This window comes from Pleurodeles waltl, chromosome 8 (genome assembly GCF_031143425.1).
Source record: "Pleurodeles waltl isolate 20211129_DDA chromosome 8, aPleWal1.hap1.20221129, whole genome shotgun sequence".
NCBI classification, from domain to species: domain Eukaryota; kingdom Metazoa; phylum Chordata; class Amphibia; order Caudata; family Salamandridae; genus Pleurodeles; species Pleurodeles waltl.
Genome location: NC_090447.1, coordinates 1,260,072,361 through 1,260,091,291, shown reverse-complemented (window position 1 = coordinate 1,260,091,291; position 18,931 = coordinate 1,260,072,361). Strand labels below are relative to the sequence as shown.

At 44.3% G+C, this 18,931-nt stretch overlaps 1 protein-coding gene across 1 annotated transcript in view; it reads left to right on the top strand.

The window, feature by feature from the left end:
• The first annotated feature begins 5,826 nt into the window (after nucleotides 1-5,826).
• The window catches only part of ALOX5AP (arachidonate 5-lipoxygenase activating protein), a 273,706-nt gene continuing 260,601 nt past the window's right edge, over nucleotides 5,827-18,931 (top strand). The window contains exon 1 of the mRNA XM_069202186.1: nucleotides 5,827-5,988. Coding sequence (XP_069058287.1) covers nucleotides 5,919-5,988 — 70 coding nt within the window. The 5' untranslated portion in view covers nucleotides 5,827-5,918. The remainder of the gene's footprint in view (nucleotides 5,989-18,931) is intronic.

Below are 18,931 nucleotides of genomic sequence, written 5' to 3'. Positions count from 1 at the left end.
CTGCACCAACCCACCCAGCTCTTCCAAGAGGCTTCATAATGTTTATGGGTGGAGGGAGCCCAGGATTGGGAAAGGAAGAACATAGCTTCCCCTGAAGTGCCTGGCATTTGCCAACATCTCCTGAAAGTCTCCATGACATGAGAGTTAACTGCTCTGTATTATCAGAGGATGATGAAGACTGAAAAGGTCTAGGAGCAACAACGGAAATAATGGAATTAGAACTGGGGGTGCACAGGATAGGGACATCGCAACTGGAAACCACCCCTGAGTCTTCCAGAGAGGTGTCACTAAATTGATCTCGGCCAATTGTCGTTTGACTTGTGCCAGGACCCTCTGAATCATTGAAAATGGGGGAAAAGCATACAGGAGACCCTGGGACCAGTCCTGAAGGAAAGCATCCGAATCCCCGCTAAAGGGTCTGGCCCCAACTGAAAAAAAGTGGAAGTTGGGGATTGAGTTGGGATGCAAAAAGGTCTATCGAGCATGAACCCCATTTCTCTGTTAGATTCTGAAAAATCGATTGGTGGAGTTTCCAATCACTGCTGTCCCTCAGAAAGTGAGAATTCCAATCCACTATCACATTGGAGCGACCCGGAATGTATTCTGCTATCACATGAATTTGGTACTGAAGACAATAATGCCAAAATTATTTGGCAATTTCTGCCAGAAGGCGAGATCTGGTCCCGCCCACTCGGTTTATATATCTCACTGCTGAAATGTTGTCCATCCGCAACAAAATGCAACAACTGGCCTCGGCTGGAGATAGTGAGCGGATCGCAAAGGCTCCTGCTAGCAACTCCAACCAATTGATGTGAAGATTCAATCCCTCCCGTCTCCACAGAGCCACAACGAGCTCCCTAACCCCACTGACTGGCATCCGATTCTATCACAATCTCTGGCGAGGATGCAAAAATGGGACTGCCGTTCCACGCTTCCTTGTGATCCAGCCACCATGATATCTCCATCTTGGCTTCTTCTGACAACAGAATCTGCTCTGTATAAGCCAGGCCTTTGCAGAGATGCATGATTTTCAGGCGCTGTAGGGCTCGATAATGTATCTGGCCCGGAAAGAACGCCTGATTTGACGAAGCAAGAAGCCCCACCAGTCGGGCTAAGATCCGTAATGATATGTCGGAGAAGCAAGGGCTTTCCGTACCTTTCTTGATCAAGGTCCGTTTCGACAATGGTAACTTGAGTTGGGCCTGTACGGAATCCACCTGAAAACCTAAGAATTCTATACATTGCCAAAGGGATGTTACTGACTTTTCGCTGTTGATCAAGAAACCCAGATCCTGAAGGATTTGAATCGCCCAGGCCAGATGAGTTAAAGCTAAGCTCTTGGTTTGGGCAATGATTAACATGTCGTTGAGGTAAATGATGAGACAAACACCTCTTTCTCGAAGTAACTGCGCCACGGGCCGTAGCAGCTTGGTGAAACACCAAGGGGCCGAGGACAGACCAAAAGGGAATACTTTGAACTCGTCCCATTGGTGTCTCCAGAGAAACTGAAGAAAACGTCTGTGCGGACAAAAAATCAGTACTGTTAGATATGCGTCCTTGAGGTCTATACCCACTAACCAATCTCTCTCTTGTAGAAGATCTCGTCATAAATGGATACCCTCCATTTCAAAATGACGATAAACTATCCAAGAATTTAAATCTTTTAAATTTAGTACTAGGCGAAAACCTCCTCCTTTCTTTTGCACCAAGAAAATAGTGCTTGCAACGCCGTTTGGATGTGGACTTGAGCGGACTATCGCTTGCTTGCGGAGAAGTTCTCTGACTTCTGCGTCCATGAAAATACTCTCTTTTTTGGAAAAAAGGAGGGGCAGAGGAGGATGACTTTGAAACGGGGTGGAATAAAATTTTAGTCTGTAACCCTGCACTGTCTATAGAACCCCAGGGTCTTGTGTTATGTGCTCCCAAGTTTGAACATGACTCTCCAACCTCCTGCCAAGGGTTACATCTGTAAAGGGGATAATCCTCACCTGAGCAGGAAGGATCTGTACTGCGTTTTGCTCCTTTTCCTCTATAACCATGACCTCTGCCTCTTCTGGCCCTGGATGGATAGAATCCTGAGGAGGACTGATAATAGCCTCTGCCTCTAGGGGCATAGTTGGGGGAGGTCTGGTGAAAGCCTCGGCCTGACGCCCGATCCCAATAGCATCCGACGCTGGTAAAAAAGCCCCCACAGAACATTCTTTTCATTGAGGTCTGGGCCTTGCCTAGAGCTGAGAAAGTAGAGACATATTTACCCAGGTCCTTCATGAACCTGTCTCCAAAAAGGAGTCCATTAGCTAGAAATCCTGGTTCTGTAGGAGCAAGCTCCGCTAACTTGGGGTCAATGTGCATCACAAATGACTTTCGTTGTTCTGTGGACACAGCACAATTAGCACTCCCTAGAAGACAGATGGCTCTTTGAGCCCACTCGAGAACAGCCTCCGGATCTAGGGGCATTCCGGTCTCTTTAGCTTGGACTGCTAATTCCAGAATCTTGATAATAGGGCCTGAAAGATCCAACATCTTATCCTAACAACTTTTCCAGGCACGATCCAGTCCCTTCTTGGGATCTTTTGTAAACTTCTTCAAGAAGGTAGCCACACTAGGATCTAGTTCAGGAGTATCAGCTACTTTCCCAAGTAGCGAGGGCCGGGGATATTCCAAGCGCAATGTACTGCGCACGTCCTTGTCGAAACTCCTGCGCAATCTGTCTTGCACATAGTGGGCCACTTCCACACACGGCACCCATTCTGTAGACCTCAGATGAATAATGTTCTCAGGGTAAAAAAGCAAATTTCTCTGCGTCACCTCCTCTTCCGGGGCGTGATGAGATTTACGCTTACGTTTACCCAGTTATTTAGGTTCAGAGAGTTCAGAATCAGAATGAGAATCAGAGGACTGAGACAGTTCCTTACGAGAACCTGATGGAGGTGGAAACACATCAGGAACAGTTGTTAGACCAGGACCATATTCATGATCTTTGAGGACCACAGTTGCATCTATGAAAGAATCTCTGCTGAGGATAAAGATCCTAAGGACGCGCTAGGGTTCAAACTTCCATCATCAGCCTGAGGCTCTCTAACCCTTGACCCAGTGGGTGGAGGTCCCATCAATTCTCTTTCCCCAAATCTAACCAAGGGCATTGGAAAAGGTTTTAAGGCCTTAATCAAAGCCTGATTAACTGGATCCTGTACATGGTGGCCCAAGGCATGTACCAATCTTTCCACCATCTGATCTTGGAAGGGTCCTTCCACCTCTTCCTGATAATATTCATCCTTCTCGGAAAAATAAGCCATGGTAGGAGGCACAGAAGGAGTTGAAGGGGGGGAGGAAAAAAACGCTTGAGGTTAAAATGGTAGAATTTCTGTCCAAAATCGCCTTGAGACTCTGTCGCACAAAAAAGGCCAAATATATCTGTGGAGGGAGCACCCGTATAACCTCCTAAGGGAAGCCTTTCACCATTTTTGCACCCACCTCGGGTGTTTCAGGGGCTTAAAATGAAATATTTCTCACTGAGCGAGGCACACAACGAAATCCGATTTAAAAAATCTGTATTTTCGGCATGTGCACATGTGCGAGGAGAACTATGGAAATAGAGAGTGGACAAGCTCTCTTTGCGGCGCTCGATGGGTCCTCCGTGTTCTTAATAGAATTGAAAATTCTTGACGCGATAGCTAGGAAAAAATGTATTCACCTACATAAGGCATTCAGCACTGCCTACTTCTGTCCACGTTCCTTGTCCGTGTTGTACTACACCCTCCAACACAGAACAGGTATCTGTCCTAGTAGTGGGCCAAGCTTTTGAAACTCATTAATATCTGCATCTATGAATACAGAGAAGACTTGCAGTGAGACTCTCAGGTGCCCAACCCCGGTCCGCCCTGCCTGTCTTTTACTTCCGGAAACAGTCTGCCGTACAGAACAAAACAGGATATGGTCATGATTTCGTTCCGCTTTTATAAGATAAGGGAGAGGGTAGATTCAGGACTAGGAATGAGGAAGAAAAAATTAAAGAAAGCCTTCTGTAAAAGAAGCAGAGGGCTTCTAAAAGGTATGTTGGAAGAAAAAATGCTTCATGTTGTTCTTACGATAATGAGGGACGAGATGACGTGGCAGAAATGTCACAACATACAACATAATGTTTCATAAAACATTGGCCTCTTTAGATATTGCCCTCTAGTAGTCTCAATTGTGCCTTTGTCTCGTGCCGGCAGTCACCATCTCCAAGAGAAGCAAAGTGAATGTCCAGTGTTTTTCCTGCAATCACTGACAACCGTTCCCATTTCCAGGCCCAGGAATCGACTCTTGCAAAGGTGACGCACTGTTAAACTATGTCACTAGAGATGTATATTTGAGGTATATGCACAAAGCAGCAGGCTCCATCACTGATGAGCTCTGTCTGCACCTGCTGTCCATGCTCACAAAGAGACTGTCAGAGTTTGGTTGCAACACATCATCGCTCACTCATGCAGCGTAGTATAGGCTGCATTGTTGATGGGTCATGTGTTGTAGCCACACACTACCAGTCACAAAATATGTGTGCGATGTGATACCACAAGTTGGCCGGTCATGATGACACTGCAGTTTGTCACTAGCATCAAATACTAGTTCTCAGTTGGAAAGTATCTGTAGAGCAAATCTACATATGGATGTTATGCAGATTCACTTATGGATCCTAAGCTCTTGCTGCTTTTAACTCTCATGGGTCTGGCTGGTCTTTGTATTTTTCATGCTATAAGGATGTAGTCAAATGTTATATGTTTATATTTTTGTGCATTATTAACAATGAACAAAGTAAAAATGCATGCTTGAATTTGCACATATATAGTGACATATAGTTATTTTGTAAACAAATTTCCTATAATGTTTACAAGTGAGTTTTTCCAATGAATGTTAAATATAAAATGGAAGTCAATTCTGTCATTCACACTGTGCTTACTCCGTCCTCTCCTCGTTGCACACATCCTCTTCACATAGGCTCTGCAGTACACAGTCAATTTGAGGGCTTAATGTTGATTTCCACTGTTTATATTGTTCTATTTGATGGTGAGCTTTTCCTGGTTCGCGTTGACATTATTTCCGTCTCTGCGTTGTCTATTTATTCAATACAAATCTTATTGTTAATCATCCAAATTTGTTCGAACATCTCCTCATGACCTAAGCAGAAATGGTGTTGAATAGGTGCTTTAGAAAATGTTCTAGTGCTTATGTGGTAAGGCATGTGACGTATATTTTTCCTGAGTAGTAACTTGCCGAATAAATGATACACTTGCTCACACCACAAAGAATTTGCAAAAGTCCTGATTTCCTATGCAATAATTGTGTATTAAAACACTTGATTCTGGGGATAAGGCAGAAGATTTTCCAATTCCACTAGGGATGCTGCTCGACATCTTCCCGGTTTCTTTCTGCTCATTTGGGATTTAGAATAGTTTCTCCTTTTTGCTTACTCTATAACTTTCCTTGGTAGCATCCGTGGTCTTGACTGTGTTCCTCTTATTTTTCACCTTTGTAATAAAACCCTTTAACTTCATTACTTAGTGGGCCCCATGACTTAATGAACTGTTTTTCTGCTGTTGTTTGTGTTTGGGAAGGTGCCTTAATGCAGGGACACATTCCCTCACTAAATTAAGGTTAGGCATTAACCAGAACGTGAAGACCTCTTTGTAAATGCAGAACTAGTAAAACAAAGGCTTCTGTTGCAGGTCTATGGCAATTAGATATTCCAACAATTGTGTGTATGTACTTTAGCAATATCTCACTGGGTGTTTCCCCTTTAGACCATCGGAAATGGTTTTGATGGAAGATAAAACAGACTTTGAACTTCCTCTTCTGAAGCAGAACTGCGTGTCCCTGGTCTGTGGAAGGTACTCCAGCTACGCACGCACTGTGACTGCTGCAAACCTGCGACTGCTAAAATGGGCTATGAATTTCTGGAAGGTACCGTGCTTCTGGCCATAGTAACACTCATCAGCGTTCTTCAGAACGGTAAGCGAAAACCACAGCTTGCCTAGTATTGGTGTCTGCAGTAAGAGGGGAATCTTATTTTTAACATTAAAAAGTATTCCTAGGTATAAATTGCATTTTTTTAATAAAACATTATTTTGCTGCATATTTTAAAATAAAAGTTGGAGTATTCGAAATATTCTCTAAAGTATTTCTGTAAAGTGGGCAAAGTAATTTGTGATATGGTTAATTAAACTAAATGTAGCAGTTGTGATTTTTTATCTTTCTAAAGCAGTTTCCTTGTTATAAAGCTCTGTCACGGGTGGGACCTTATAAGAATGAGCTGTCAATAACTTTTCCTTATTTTTTTATACATACGCACCTTCACAATAAGAATGTTTTGCTTTTCCTATTGAAGTTATCCTTCATCATTTGCCAAATATGAAAAATGATATTTGCATTTAAAAGTTGGCTGGAGTGCAAGTGCTGCAGCACACACACAAACCGGTCTGACAGCCGATCCACTGGCCTGTTCACAAATGGATTTTGAGATAAGTAAAGCAGTACTCCTACAGTACTGTTCAATGTACCCTTACACACCTTTGTGGATTGGTTCAAAAACATCTAAAATGACAATAAAAGGAGGATCGTTGTTTAAAGCTAGTACAAACAGAATGGACTGTGCACAAACAGAACAGACGTTGGATGTTTTGGGACCGATTCACAAGGGGCGCCTCCTATGCAATGGTGAAGGAGTGCCTCGCCACCGACTCAGAGGCAGTAGCTGAAAAATAATTCGATATTTGATTATCATTTTATTTTTCAGCCGCTGGTTCTGACCCAGCATGTCCAGTGAGGGCTGGGGCTGGGCCGTGGGAGGGGGAAAGAGGAGTGGAGTGAGTGCACCTAAATGTGCATGTCAGTTTGACCGGCTTTCTTAGGCGGGCCAAACTGAAATGCGCACTTAGGGTTCTCCAACAAGGCTGTGTTCCACAACCGGGTTGTGAGAAACAGCACAGACCCCAATGCACAGTCTCAGCGGCAGACCAAAGCCTCAGATCAATCCTGATGCTGCTCTCATGCTAGGTTTAACATGAGAGCAGCATCAGAATTGCATGGGGAGCCTATACTGGTGTCCCAGAGAATGCTAGGATACTGACACCATCAGGAAAGCAGTGAGGCGGGCGGTAGTGGAATAGTACGTTTTTTAAATGTATTTTTTATTTTATTGTTTCCCCCTCCCTCCTCCCTGTACCCCTTCTTCCCCACACCCCCGTCTTGAGATATGTGGTGGCCGCCATTACGATTCACAAAGGCATGTAGGAGGACTTAAAGAGTGCTCCTGTAATTATACTTTCTGTACTCATAAACACTTTTGTGGAACTGCCCTTTTATGTTAAATAACTTATCAAGTCAGAAGTAAGACCTAAAATAGAACAGCCTGTATTTCATAAACGGAGAAGTGATCCGTTTAGCTGCTAATACTGACACACGGGGAACATCTGCAACAACGACCCGGAACAACAACCTATGTTGTTAATGCAAGTGGAACCACGCTTGCGTTAACAACAACTGCCTTTGTCTCTGCCTTAACCACACATGTGCTGAACAACGCACGTGGGCGGTTAAGGCAGAGAAAAAGGAAGAGTGCATAGGGAGAGGACGCGGTCAGATAAGTGGGGATGGGGCAGGGTTAATGGTAGTTTATAGGGGTGGATTAAGGGTTTAGGGTAGTGGGAGGTCGGGGAAGTTTGTTTTTTAGGGGCAGGGTGGGGAGATCGGGGTAGTTCTGGTTTTTAGGGTCAGGGTAGTTTTGTTTTGGGGGGTCAGGTACTTTTGTTTTTGGAGCTGGGGGTGGGGGATCGGGGTGGTTTGCTTTTTGGGGGTGGGAGGATCGAGGTAGTTTGTTTTTTGGAGGTGGGGGGGTCGGGCTAGTTTGGTTTTTGGGGGTGGGGGTCAGGGTAGTTTGCTTTTTGAGGTGGGGTGAGGTTAATTTGGTTTTTGGGGGTGGGGAGATCGAGGTAGTGTTATTTTTGGTAGTGGAGGGTTGGGTAGTTAGTGTTTTTGGGGATGGGGTGGAGGGGTCGGGGTAGATTGTTTTTTGGGGGTCGGGGTAGTTTTCTTTTTAGGGGTGGGTGGGGGGTCAGTTGTTTTTAGGGCGGGTGGAGGGGTCGGGAAAGGTTTTAGGTCTCAGGGTGGGTGGGGGTGTTAGGGTACTTTTGTTTTTAGGAGCAGGGATCGGGCTAGTTTTAGTAATAGGGGTAGGGTACTTCTGGGCCTTAGGACAGGTGGGGGGTCGCATGCTAGAACCACGCATGCCGTTCCCACACATGCCTTTACTAGGCTTGCTTTTACAATGAAAAATCGTTGTAAAGGCATGAGTGATAAAGGCATTGGTGGTAACAACGCAGTTGTTGTTCCGACCACGTTGTTCGGGCATGTGTGGTTTCAGCATTTGTTGGTCCATCATACATTCCTGACACATAGTCAGAGCCATTGGAATTAAGAGGCACGGCAGAAGGGCCAACTTATATGGCAGCATCGAGTAAATAGTGTGGTAGGAAAAGGCAAATTATGCGGAAAATGTGGCACATTTTGAGATAGTATTACCTCATTATTTTGCCATGTTTACACTTGTTAAGACCGTCTGGGCATTGGTTGCACCCCATTAGTACTAGTTTAATACCTAACTTGAACAAGAAGCAACTTTAACTATTAAACCGTTTGAGCTAGAGACATTTTTTTTTTATTAAAATCTGTAGATTATGCAGCAGATGATGAAATATGTGACAGTCAGGGGCGGCTGGTGTTCAAGGGCTAAGGGGCTGCACCCCTAGCCTTTTCTGGCCTCTCTAGTGAAGCATATATTTAATTACATGATGAAAGTAAAACATTTTCTGCACAACATTTTCCGAGTGAAAGTTGTGCACTTTGAAAAGCCCCATTGCGCCTGCGTCAGTATGTGGCTGAAAGCTGCACAGTAGGGCTGACAGGGCTTGTCCACTCAAAGCCCTTACATTTTCTCAGAACGCAGTGACGTCCCTGGCTTATCTCCTCCTCCACCAGAGGCCCTGATAGTAAACAGCCTGCAGCGTTTTTTGTTCTGCCCGGATTTCTGACAACTTCATGTCACTCCGATATTATTATCCACCCTTTCCTATTTACTCAAATGGTGGGGTGTGATCAGAAGGGTCTACGTACCAGAGGTCACATTTTATTAAAAGAATGTGGCATTGCGCAAAGAAAATCCCCTTTTCCTGCATTACAAGCAGTCTGTGGCAGAGAAATGGAATAAATACAATAAATAACTCCATCTAGGGCTCTCTGGGAGACAGGAGCGTGACCTGAAGACCTCAAGTCATAAATATGCCAAAGACAACCCTGCACACAAGTAAGTTGGAGCTCTATCTTTTTTTACAGACAATAACATAAAAATCTGTTCTCTCAGCTCTCCTCTCCCTTCACTGCCTCTGTAGGTGATTTCGTCTCTCAAAGGCAGTAATGGTTCCATTAATTTATCATGGCTAGTTATGCTTGTTTTATTTCTTCTGCAGACTAATGACGTGATATGTCATATTAAACATGTAATCTGCAGCTCAAATAAACGTGTACCCTTTATTACTGAAACTGCTGGATAATGGATGGGTGAGGCAATGTGTGTTTGTTTGAATAAGTGTTTGCAGGGCTTGACTGAGTGGCTGAGAAAATATGGGTGCCTGTGTATAAGAGTTGTGTGAATGGCAGTGGATGACAATGTGGATGAGTAAATTTGTAGGTGACCAAAGGCAGTGGGTGAGTAGGTGAATGGAAATAAGTGGGTCGTGAGGCTCACTCACAAAGTGAAATTCCGTCTTGTATTTGTGCCCCGCCACTGCTTTCAGTCACCAGCCACCACTGGTGGCAGTTCCGATTTTGTAAGCCTCATTCAGTCTTAGGTGTCAGCATTGTTTAGGCTGGACAAAGCTAAACGTATTTGTCAAAACACATGTAAACAATTTGTTCCAAAGCTGTCTGTTGCCAGCCTGGGTAATACATAGTTAATAAAAATAGGTGTGTAGAACGCATGAGGGAAGCCGATTTTGCAACTAAAGAGTAATGTCCGCAACTAATGCGCACCATAAAATGTGTTAGATTGGTGGGTTCTAAGAGTTTGACCATTCATTTGTCGAAAGTTAGATCTGACCTAAAACTAAGGATCTGATTTAGAGTTGTGTCAGATGTTAGAAACATAATGGCAATTCATTGTATCCTGGGCCACTTGTAACAAGGCAACAGGATATCTGTCATGACCCGCCGGACAAACTCTAAATCAGGACCTAAGTTGTTCCAAGGCAGAGCAGGCACTTTCAGACTTGTCAGCACGAGGCCTTACGCTAGAGTTTGCTGCTGCCTTGAGGCACCATGAATCTGCATAGAAATGGCCTCTCAGCCATGTCCTTAACTTCCTAACAGATGTGCGGTCCTGTTGCAAGTTCCACTCTTTGAATCCAGGAAAGATCTGCTCATCAATGTGATATTTTTCAGAACCCTTTCTTAGAGATAGGACTCAGGGAACCACGAAGCCACTGCATCTGTGTTAAGCTTCTGTGTACAAACTGTTCTGGGAGCTTTAGCTGTGAGTGCTGCAACGGGACTTGTAGTTGTGTAACATAATTTCACTTCTCTTTTTGCAAAGTTAATGAGAGCTTCTGCTTCAAAGGAGAAAAATAGCCTCTAGACAAGGAAACAGGATTGCCTCGATTACTCATTGGCCAGCTCTTCATTGACAGCCTCTCTTATTTGCTCCATCCCTTTATTAATTTCTGAGGTGACCCTACTTCCCGAATAGAACACTCAGAAACCAAAACTCATGTCCTGTATTCAAATCGCTCATTCTCCTTTACAGCTATTCTGTCTTCATCATGAAGCCATACTCTAGCAAGGGGACTGTGGCACCTCTAAAGGGCTTAACAAGGATATGGGCATCAGGTGATGAGATTGCTGTTAATTAATTAACATTGTATCTACTTAGACCTCTTTCTTGTTCAAGTATTTCATTACACTCCGAGGACTTTGCAAAGCTGTGTTTATGTACTGAAATGAAACAAAGCAGACACCCCAAAAGCGAATGCTAGAAGAGTGGATTTATTGCCCAACCAACAGTCACAACACAGTGCACCATACATGGCATATGAATACTAAACCCAAAATATCCCCCATTTCCAGTCAATAGTGGGAGGCAAAGATCAAATGAGGTCCTTAAGTGATCAGCCGAAAATCTTCTACAGTGAGGTTGCCTGATTGGCCCGAACAGTTCATCTAAGCCTAGCTGTAGCTCACTGAACTGTTAGACTGAATCCGCCTGCCAGGGGCGGCCACAGAAAGTATGAAGCCGCATCTGGTGGAGCCTCAGTTCACTCCTGCACCTGCGAAACTCTGCAGAAAAGGTGGCCGCCACTGTATGAAAAAGGGCATCTTCTGCCAATACTGGATATGGGGAAAAAGTGAAAGAATGAGTTCTGTGAACAGCAAAAAATCTCAAATCTCCCACCTTTTTTTCTTTTCACTCTTCCTTCCTTTTCGTGTTCTTTCCGCCCACTCTGCCATTTACCTTCTGTCATTTCACTCTTTCTTCCTTTGTTTTCTTTCTTCCATTTTCCTTCCACGTTTCTTTCCTTCTTTCATTTCACTCTTCCTTCCTACAATATTTCTTCCTATTCTGTTTTCTTCCCTCTATTCCCCCGACTTAGGTTCTTCACTTTCCTCTTTCCTTTCTTGCTTTTGTTGCACCTGCTTCCCATTAGTCTCTCTCTTTTACTCTCTTTCCCCGTACTTTCCTGATTTCTCTATCTCTGTTTCCTTTACTGTTCTAGGCTCACTTTGCAGCTCTTGGTCCCCTTATGTTATTTCGGCCATAGTATCCCCGTAAATTGTTATTTTTAAGTTTATGGCTGGGTATGTAGACAGAAGAGGCCCATAAAGAACTAATACAATTTTTCAGGCTCAAGCTTGGCAGCCCGTTGGGTACATTGGCTCTCTAGATGGGTGTGGGGCTGGAAGGGGGTCCATGATATCACTAGTCAGGAAGTGCAGAAAAGAAAAGCTCGCTAACGAGTAAAGTCTTGGCTCCTGCAGCCCTCTAGCCATTGTGACAGCCACCAGACAGAAGGCTATGGGGGCATGTGCATTAAAGCAAGCTCAGCACAATTGAAGGACAGCTAGGACCAAGGGCAACATGCAGGGAGAAAAAGAACCTTTAAACATGAGATGGGCCATTTCATAGCCTATAGCTGCCAGATGGCATACACCTCCACCGACTCCAGACAACCCCATATTATTCCATGAACACTCTTGTGACCTCCTTTTGCACTCACTAGGTAGGCACCACCATGACCAATTGAAGGCACTCCTGGAGGAACCTTAACATTAGGTCTGCCTCACAGTCAGCTGCACCGAGGCTCTTAGTCGAGTACCAAGCCTAGAAAAAGAGATGAGCTTAAGCTTTATGTGTAGGGAACCTACAGGATAATGAAATTGCCACAGCTAAAATCCTGGACATGTCTCTTTTAAGTAACACAGGCTTTTCACCTTCCATATGAGAGATGAGATCTGCTGGAAGCTAGCGGTGACAGCAATAGAACCCTGAGGCAATAAAGCATTAACTGAAGATCTCACTCACCCATAACCACTGTTTTCCACACAGAAATCAAGACAAATGCCTCTAAAAGGGAAAACAGGATCACCAACTACCCTTCTTCAGACATTCTTGATAATAAGCTAGGGATCAGGAGATCGAGGGAAAGAATCAAATAAGGCATCTACGCAGGGCGACAGCAGAGCTCTCTGGTCCAATGCCCCCGCTTTTCAAAGCCTAGCACAAAAAAATCACAAATAACTTATTCAAGCTGTACACTGATACATCTAATATGGAAGTCCAGGAACTCTGATTGAATTGAAACAACGGTCGTCCTAGTCACACTTGAGTTTATAGAAACACTTGGTTCAGCCTGTTTTTTGCAACATTGACCAGCTCTTTGATGTAGGCTGTTTTGGGGGTAAGCATTCATTTCTGCCCAAAAGTATAGCTGGATTACATTTCTGGCCATGCATCAGAAGCATGGTCCCCTTTCTGTTTACACAGGCCTTAGTGACCATATTGCTGGTTTGATCTACCAGAGACCTCCTCTGGTTAATACCATCCAGTTCAGGGAGCATGCCTGCTTTTACGGATGTCAATGACTTAAGCCCCAGCCCATTGCCAATCCATAGTGTGACACATCTGTTGTTAGAATGACCACCACAGCAAAAAGTATGTCCCACCTCCAAATCAGGCTTTCTGGAACCGGCCAAAATTCATGTCTGCCATGAGTCTGCTCCAACTCTGGGATGAACACTTTAAACTGATGCAAACATCCCAACTGTAAGGCTTGCCTCCCCAAGGGATCAAGATGCAGCCTGGCCCATGATCCCACAAAGTTTGAAGCCACCTGAAGAAAAACATGAAAGATAACCACTGAACTTCAAGGAAAGGGAACACTCTTTCCTGAAGTCTAACATTTTTGCTAATGTCTCACTGCTGGGAGGGAAACAGTTCCTATGTTCAAGGATAACTTCAGGGGGTCTTGGCATCATTAACCTTGGAATCACGATAAGATTGCACACTATCCAAGTGTGGGCAATGACATAAATCAGGGCTTGGAAATTAATCATTCACCTATCTAGGTAGAAAGAGAAAGCAGTCCTTTGTCCATGAATGGCTATGAGGAAGAAAGTCAAGACCTTTCTAAATATTCTTGAAGCTGACTTCAGGCAGAGGAAGGGATTGAAATATGAAAGTGCTGGCCTCTAACATTAAAGGCAAGAAAACGAGGATGATCTTTCAGAATGTAGGCATCCTCCAGAATAGTTATGCAATTCTTTTGATTTAAGCATCTCAAAATTTCCTTCAGATGTTCTATGAGTAGTAGAGAAATAGTAGACAACTGGAATTGTCTGTACCAGAGAGATATGGGAATACCTACATTGCTAGTCAACTAATTAGAATGGCACGAGCCAGAGCCAACTGTTTGGAAGCAACACATATTGGTGCTCATGGGCCTCCTGCACAGGTTCTGCATGCCCCTAACAGAGGAAACAAACTTGCCACATATGTAAGTCTGCTGCAGTAATATAGGACTGAATATTATAGTACAGAACAATAAAACATAGCAAAACATGATATACACTGAAAATGTGGATTTTCAACATTGGAAATGCTAAAGGGAAAACCATTTGAAGAAAGCAATTACTTGACTTTGTAGGGCGATACCACATTAGGTCTGACTATGCTGACAGTAGACTCACTTGTGGGCCTAAAACAGCGGCTGGGATTAATTCAAGTGTTCCATCCATCACCGTATTTGTTTTTGCATATGACAGATCCATCACCGTATTTTTTTTGCATATGACAGATGACAGGAACTCCACAGGTTAACGCAGTGGTCCCAGCCTTTCTTCGCATAAAGTGAGCGCACATAACCTCAGGTGATTGCTTTTTGGCTACTTCATAACAGATTTTGATACAGTGCATTATCCATTGTGAGATGACCCACTTCTGCACTGCCCTTCCTTTCCAGGCCCTACCATTCCCCACGAAGAGTTGATTGTTCAGCTAGAAGTCACAAGCATGATCAAAGTAGAACAAAAACGCTCTTTTTAGGTCCAGTCAGTGGAATCTCTCCTCTTCTTTAGAGGATTTAGGTAGGGCATGAAAGGTAAGTCAAGTGGCCTACATGGAAAGGAGTTACTACAATCAGTAAGAAGGATGCTCTAGTACGAGAGACCAGTTTGCCTGGGTAGAAGGCAAGATGTGCAGATTTTGCAGATAGTGCATGTAACTCACTGACCCTCCAGGCAGATGTTATAGCCACCAGGAAGGCTGTTATGATAGTGAGAAGCCTTAGTGGATAGCTGTGGATCTCTCAAAGGGAACACACATCAGAAAAGTGAGAACAAGGTTGAGATCCCACTGGGGCATAATAAAAGGAACTGGTGGGAACATATGCTGTAGATATTTTGGGAACCTATGTACAATAGGGGATTTGAAAAGAGATGGCTAATCTGGCAACCACAGAACTGCTGAAATGGCAGAAAGATAATCTTTCAATGTTACCAAAGCACAGCCCTTCTTGGCTAAGGTAAGAGTAAAAAAAGAATCTTGGAAAGGGGTGCAGCTAGAGGATCAACCTGTTTATTGGCACACACTGTCATGAACTTGCTCCAACGGCAGGTGCATACCGTCTTGGTGGAGGGACCCCTACCTGCTAAGATAACATTGCAGACTTCAGGCGGGAGGTCGAAAGCTGTCAAATGTCACTGCTCAATCTTCATGCATGAAGGCAAAGTGTTTTGAGGTTCAGGTGCAGAAAATCCTCCTGAAGAGGCAGCCTGATAGGAGAACCAGTGCTCGTGCTCAATATCTCAGGGTACCAGACTCTCAGTACCCAATTTAGAGCCACAAGAATTACTTAGGCCTGGTTGTTCCTCATCTTTCGGAGAACTCTGGGCAGGAGTGGCATTAGTGGAAAGGCACACAGAAAGTCAGAACTCCGCTCAAGATGAAGTGTCTGTGAGCTAGAGCTGCCTTGGAAACTCCAGTGTCATTGCACGTTCTTGATGGAGGTGGACAGATCTAACCAAGGATCTCCCCACTCTTGGAAGAGACCTTGTGCCACCTCAAAATAGAGATGCCATTTATAATCCTCTAGGCATCAACGGCTGAGTTTGTCTACTCCAGTGTTGAGAGAGCCCGCCAGGTGCTAAGCCTCTAGGGATATGCCTTTGTGTTCCAGCAATGTCCATAGGTACAAAGCCTCTTACCAGGGGGTCCACAATCCCACCCACCCTGTTTGTTGTAATACCACATGGTGGTGGTGTTGTCCATGAACACCTGTATAGCCTTCCCCTGATTGAAGGAAGAAAGGCTTTCAATGCCAACTGGATCTCCCGAAGCTCCAACAGATTGATGTGGAGCGTGGATTCTGCCAGAGACCACAGTCCTGTGATCTCCACTTCTCCCACATGGTCGCCCCTGGCCAGAAGTGACACATCTATCACTACAGTCAGCTCTGGTTGGGAAAGGAAGAGGGGTATACTGCTAACCCAATTGTGATTTGTCAGCCACCACTGCAGGTCTTTTGTAGTTCCCTCTGAGATGTGGACTATGTCAGAGAGATTCCCCTGATGATGCATCCACTGGGACTTCAGGTCCCAGTGTAGTGCCCTCATATGCCAATGAGCATGTGTTACAAGCAGGGTGTAGGAGGCCATGGGCCCCAGAAACCTTCACCACACACAGTGCAAGGCTGGCAGAAGAGAACATCCTATTTCCCAGGATATCCAGCCTTTTGGACTCCCTATCCGGTGGAGTGGTAGGGAATGTGCCAAGGTTGACTTTGTAAGGGGAAGCCTGGTCTACCAAGCTCTTAAAAAGCTATACATATATTTTGACATGCCTGTATACTTATGAAAGCAACTGTCGGCTATCAGTTTTTTTACCAGCTCATGGACCAAGTAAGTTAGAAAAGGCCCTCTGATTTTCAGAAAATTAGAAACTTAGGACTGCTTGATAAATAAAAAGCAATTGTTTGTAGGAATCAGTTTTTCTACTGACCCAAATAAATCATTGAGCACACTACAAACAGGATAGCACATCTCATGAGGCCTCATTCTTGCCATTGTCTTGCATAATGTTTTCCTGGATATTTGGGGAGTGCTGCAGTCCCTGTCGCACCCCAGTTTTCCAATGGTGGGCATACAGGATGTTGACCACAACTCAGGCATGGTTCGTAGTGATTCTGGGTATTATTTGTTGAATCATTTTAACTAATTCCCTACAATAATAAGCGACAAGCTCTGATTAGGTATTTTTAACAACAGCACTCAAAGTGAGCCTGGTATTTGCCAAGCATGGTCATGGTTTAGTGCAGATCAGAGCTCCTGTAGTATATTCGGGGTTCCCAAGAGGCACAGAGTGTTTCTTATGGGACAATAAAAGGTTTTTGGATAAGTAAAGAATATCCTATTTGGGGAAATGCTAAAAATTGTGAGCTTTAGATGAATCCCCGAGGTCCCGATCAAATTGTCCTTGTTCAGATCATAAGCTGCAAAAAGCATTATGATCTAACTGCCTCAGTAGGGTGACTGTTCAAAAGTTGTTTCTGAGGGAGACTTCTAGCTGCAGATTTCTTACCTAAACTTTGGTGGCTCCTATTTAGGCACCACGCATGTCACTTGTGGCACCGACAGCACCGCCGATGCTCTGCAGAGCAAAATGCTGCCACCTATGGGTGTGCAGCAGTACTGCTCACCAATGGTTTCTGGATCCAGCCTGGGGATTATTCTAAGGGATGGAATCTGTAGCTAGATAGAGTCTAACAGATATGGTGTTGCTGAAGGCAAATTCATTATTCGGGTTGATTATTATCAGCATCACCGTGCATTACTCAGACATAAGCACTGACCACTGCTCTTGGCTGAACACGGACTGAGAACAGAGAACAATACCTGTTGTATCACCGTAACTCTCTATGCTCTATCATATCTTTGGCTATACCAGCTGTATTGTTTTCTGCTGTTTCTATGTGCGCATGACTGAAACTAATAAAAATGTGTTTTAAAAAAACAGCATCAGGACATTCTTTTGACGGAGAAAGTGCTCACTGTCAGTGGTCATTCAGTAATTCTCAGCTTTGTGAAATATATCTATGTATTTAGGAATATGCACATTTTGATACATCACTGAATCCCATTTTTGCAAAAATCTTTTTGGAGAACCATGTCATTCCCTCCTCATACACATCAAGCAAACTCTTCTGTACATACATTGTTGCTTGGTGAATCATTCAATAATAATCCCAAATTTCAAAACTCCTACGATTCTAGAGTGCTGATATCATTGTACAGGCACCCCAAATGTCAAAACTGTTCTAGCACCCCTGCATAAGGTGGTGCACAACTGGTATTTGTGTTAGAGCTGACCTAAAGACCAAGAAATGCACTAAAATAACATTTATTGTTTATTAATAATAAAAACATTGAACTTAGTTAACAATGAGAAAATGAAAAAACCAAAAGAGATTCAGAAGTTGCGATACCACACTGCTGACAAGCCTAGTCGGATGGGAGCGGTGTCAGCAGTGGCTGAAATGAGAATCCTCTTAGCTGAAGCCAGCAAGTTTGAATTCTGACAGCTAATTCACGAACTTGACACTTGGCAAAATAGATTGGCCCTGCGCATAAACAAACATCATGCGCTGCAAAGTTTTTGAAATCTAGTCTTCTGGGCTCTGTAGCCAAGAGGAGGGGCCACACCTCCATGCCCTTTGATGAGAGCCTGCTAAGCACAGGCTCAGGTGATGTGTAGTAAACTCAGGTGTATAGGTCAAGACAGGCGGTACAAAGACAGTCATAGTTTGTGGTCAATGGCTAAGCCTGGTGCCAAATGCCATTAGCCACACGTGAAGATTAAGGGTAGTGAGCTCTGCGACCGGAGCCTCTTGAGCGCTGCGACAAGAGGCTGCTGTGTTTGGTACAGTAAGGATTTGAGTTATAAGGACTGGGTGTACATTTCAGAAGGGGATTCGAAACTCTTTAGGCGAAGGGTTGGGGGAAAGCACAATACCTATTAGGCACATTCCTGTGCTTACACTTCAGACCAGCTGGGACACCCATCTCCTGCTACCATAGTTGTCAGTATGGAACACAAGCGCCCTGAGGGGAAGGCTGCACGTGCCCGGAAGAAATGCTCAGCAGCCTCTGAGACCACAAGGTGCTGAGCTCTGCAGAAAGAGAAGTGGGTGCAGGACATGGCTTCAGACCACATCCTGCGACTGGATCCTGCTGGGCAGAGCCGAAGAGTGTGAGTGCACTAGGCGGGATGCACACATGTGCACATTGTACTGGCGCATTAGGACATTTTTTTTATTTTATTCCAGGATGTGGAAATTTAAATTTAATTACGAAATAT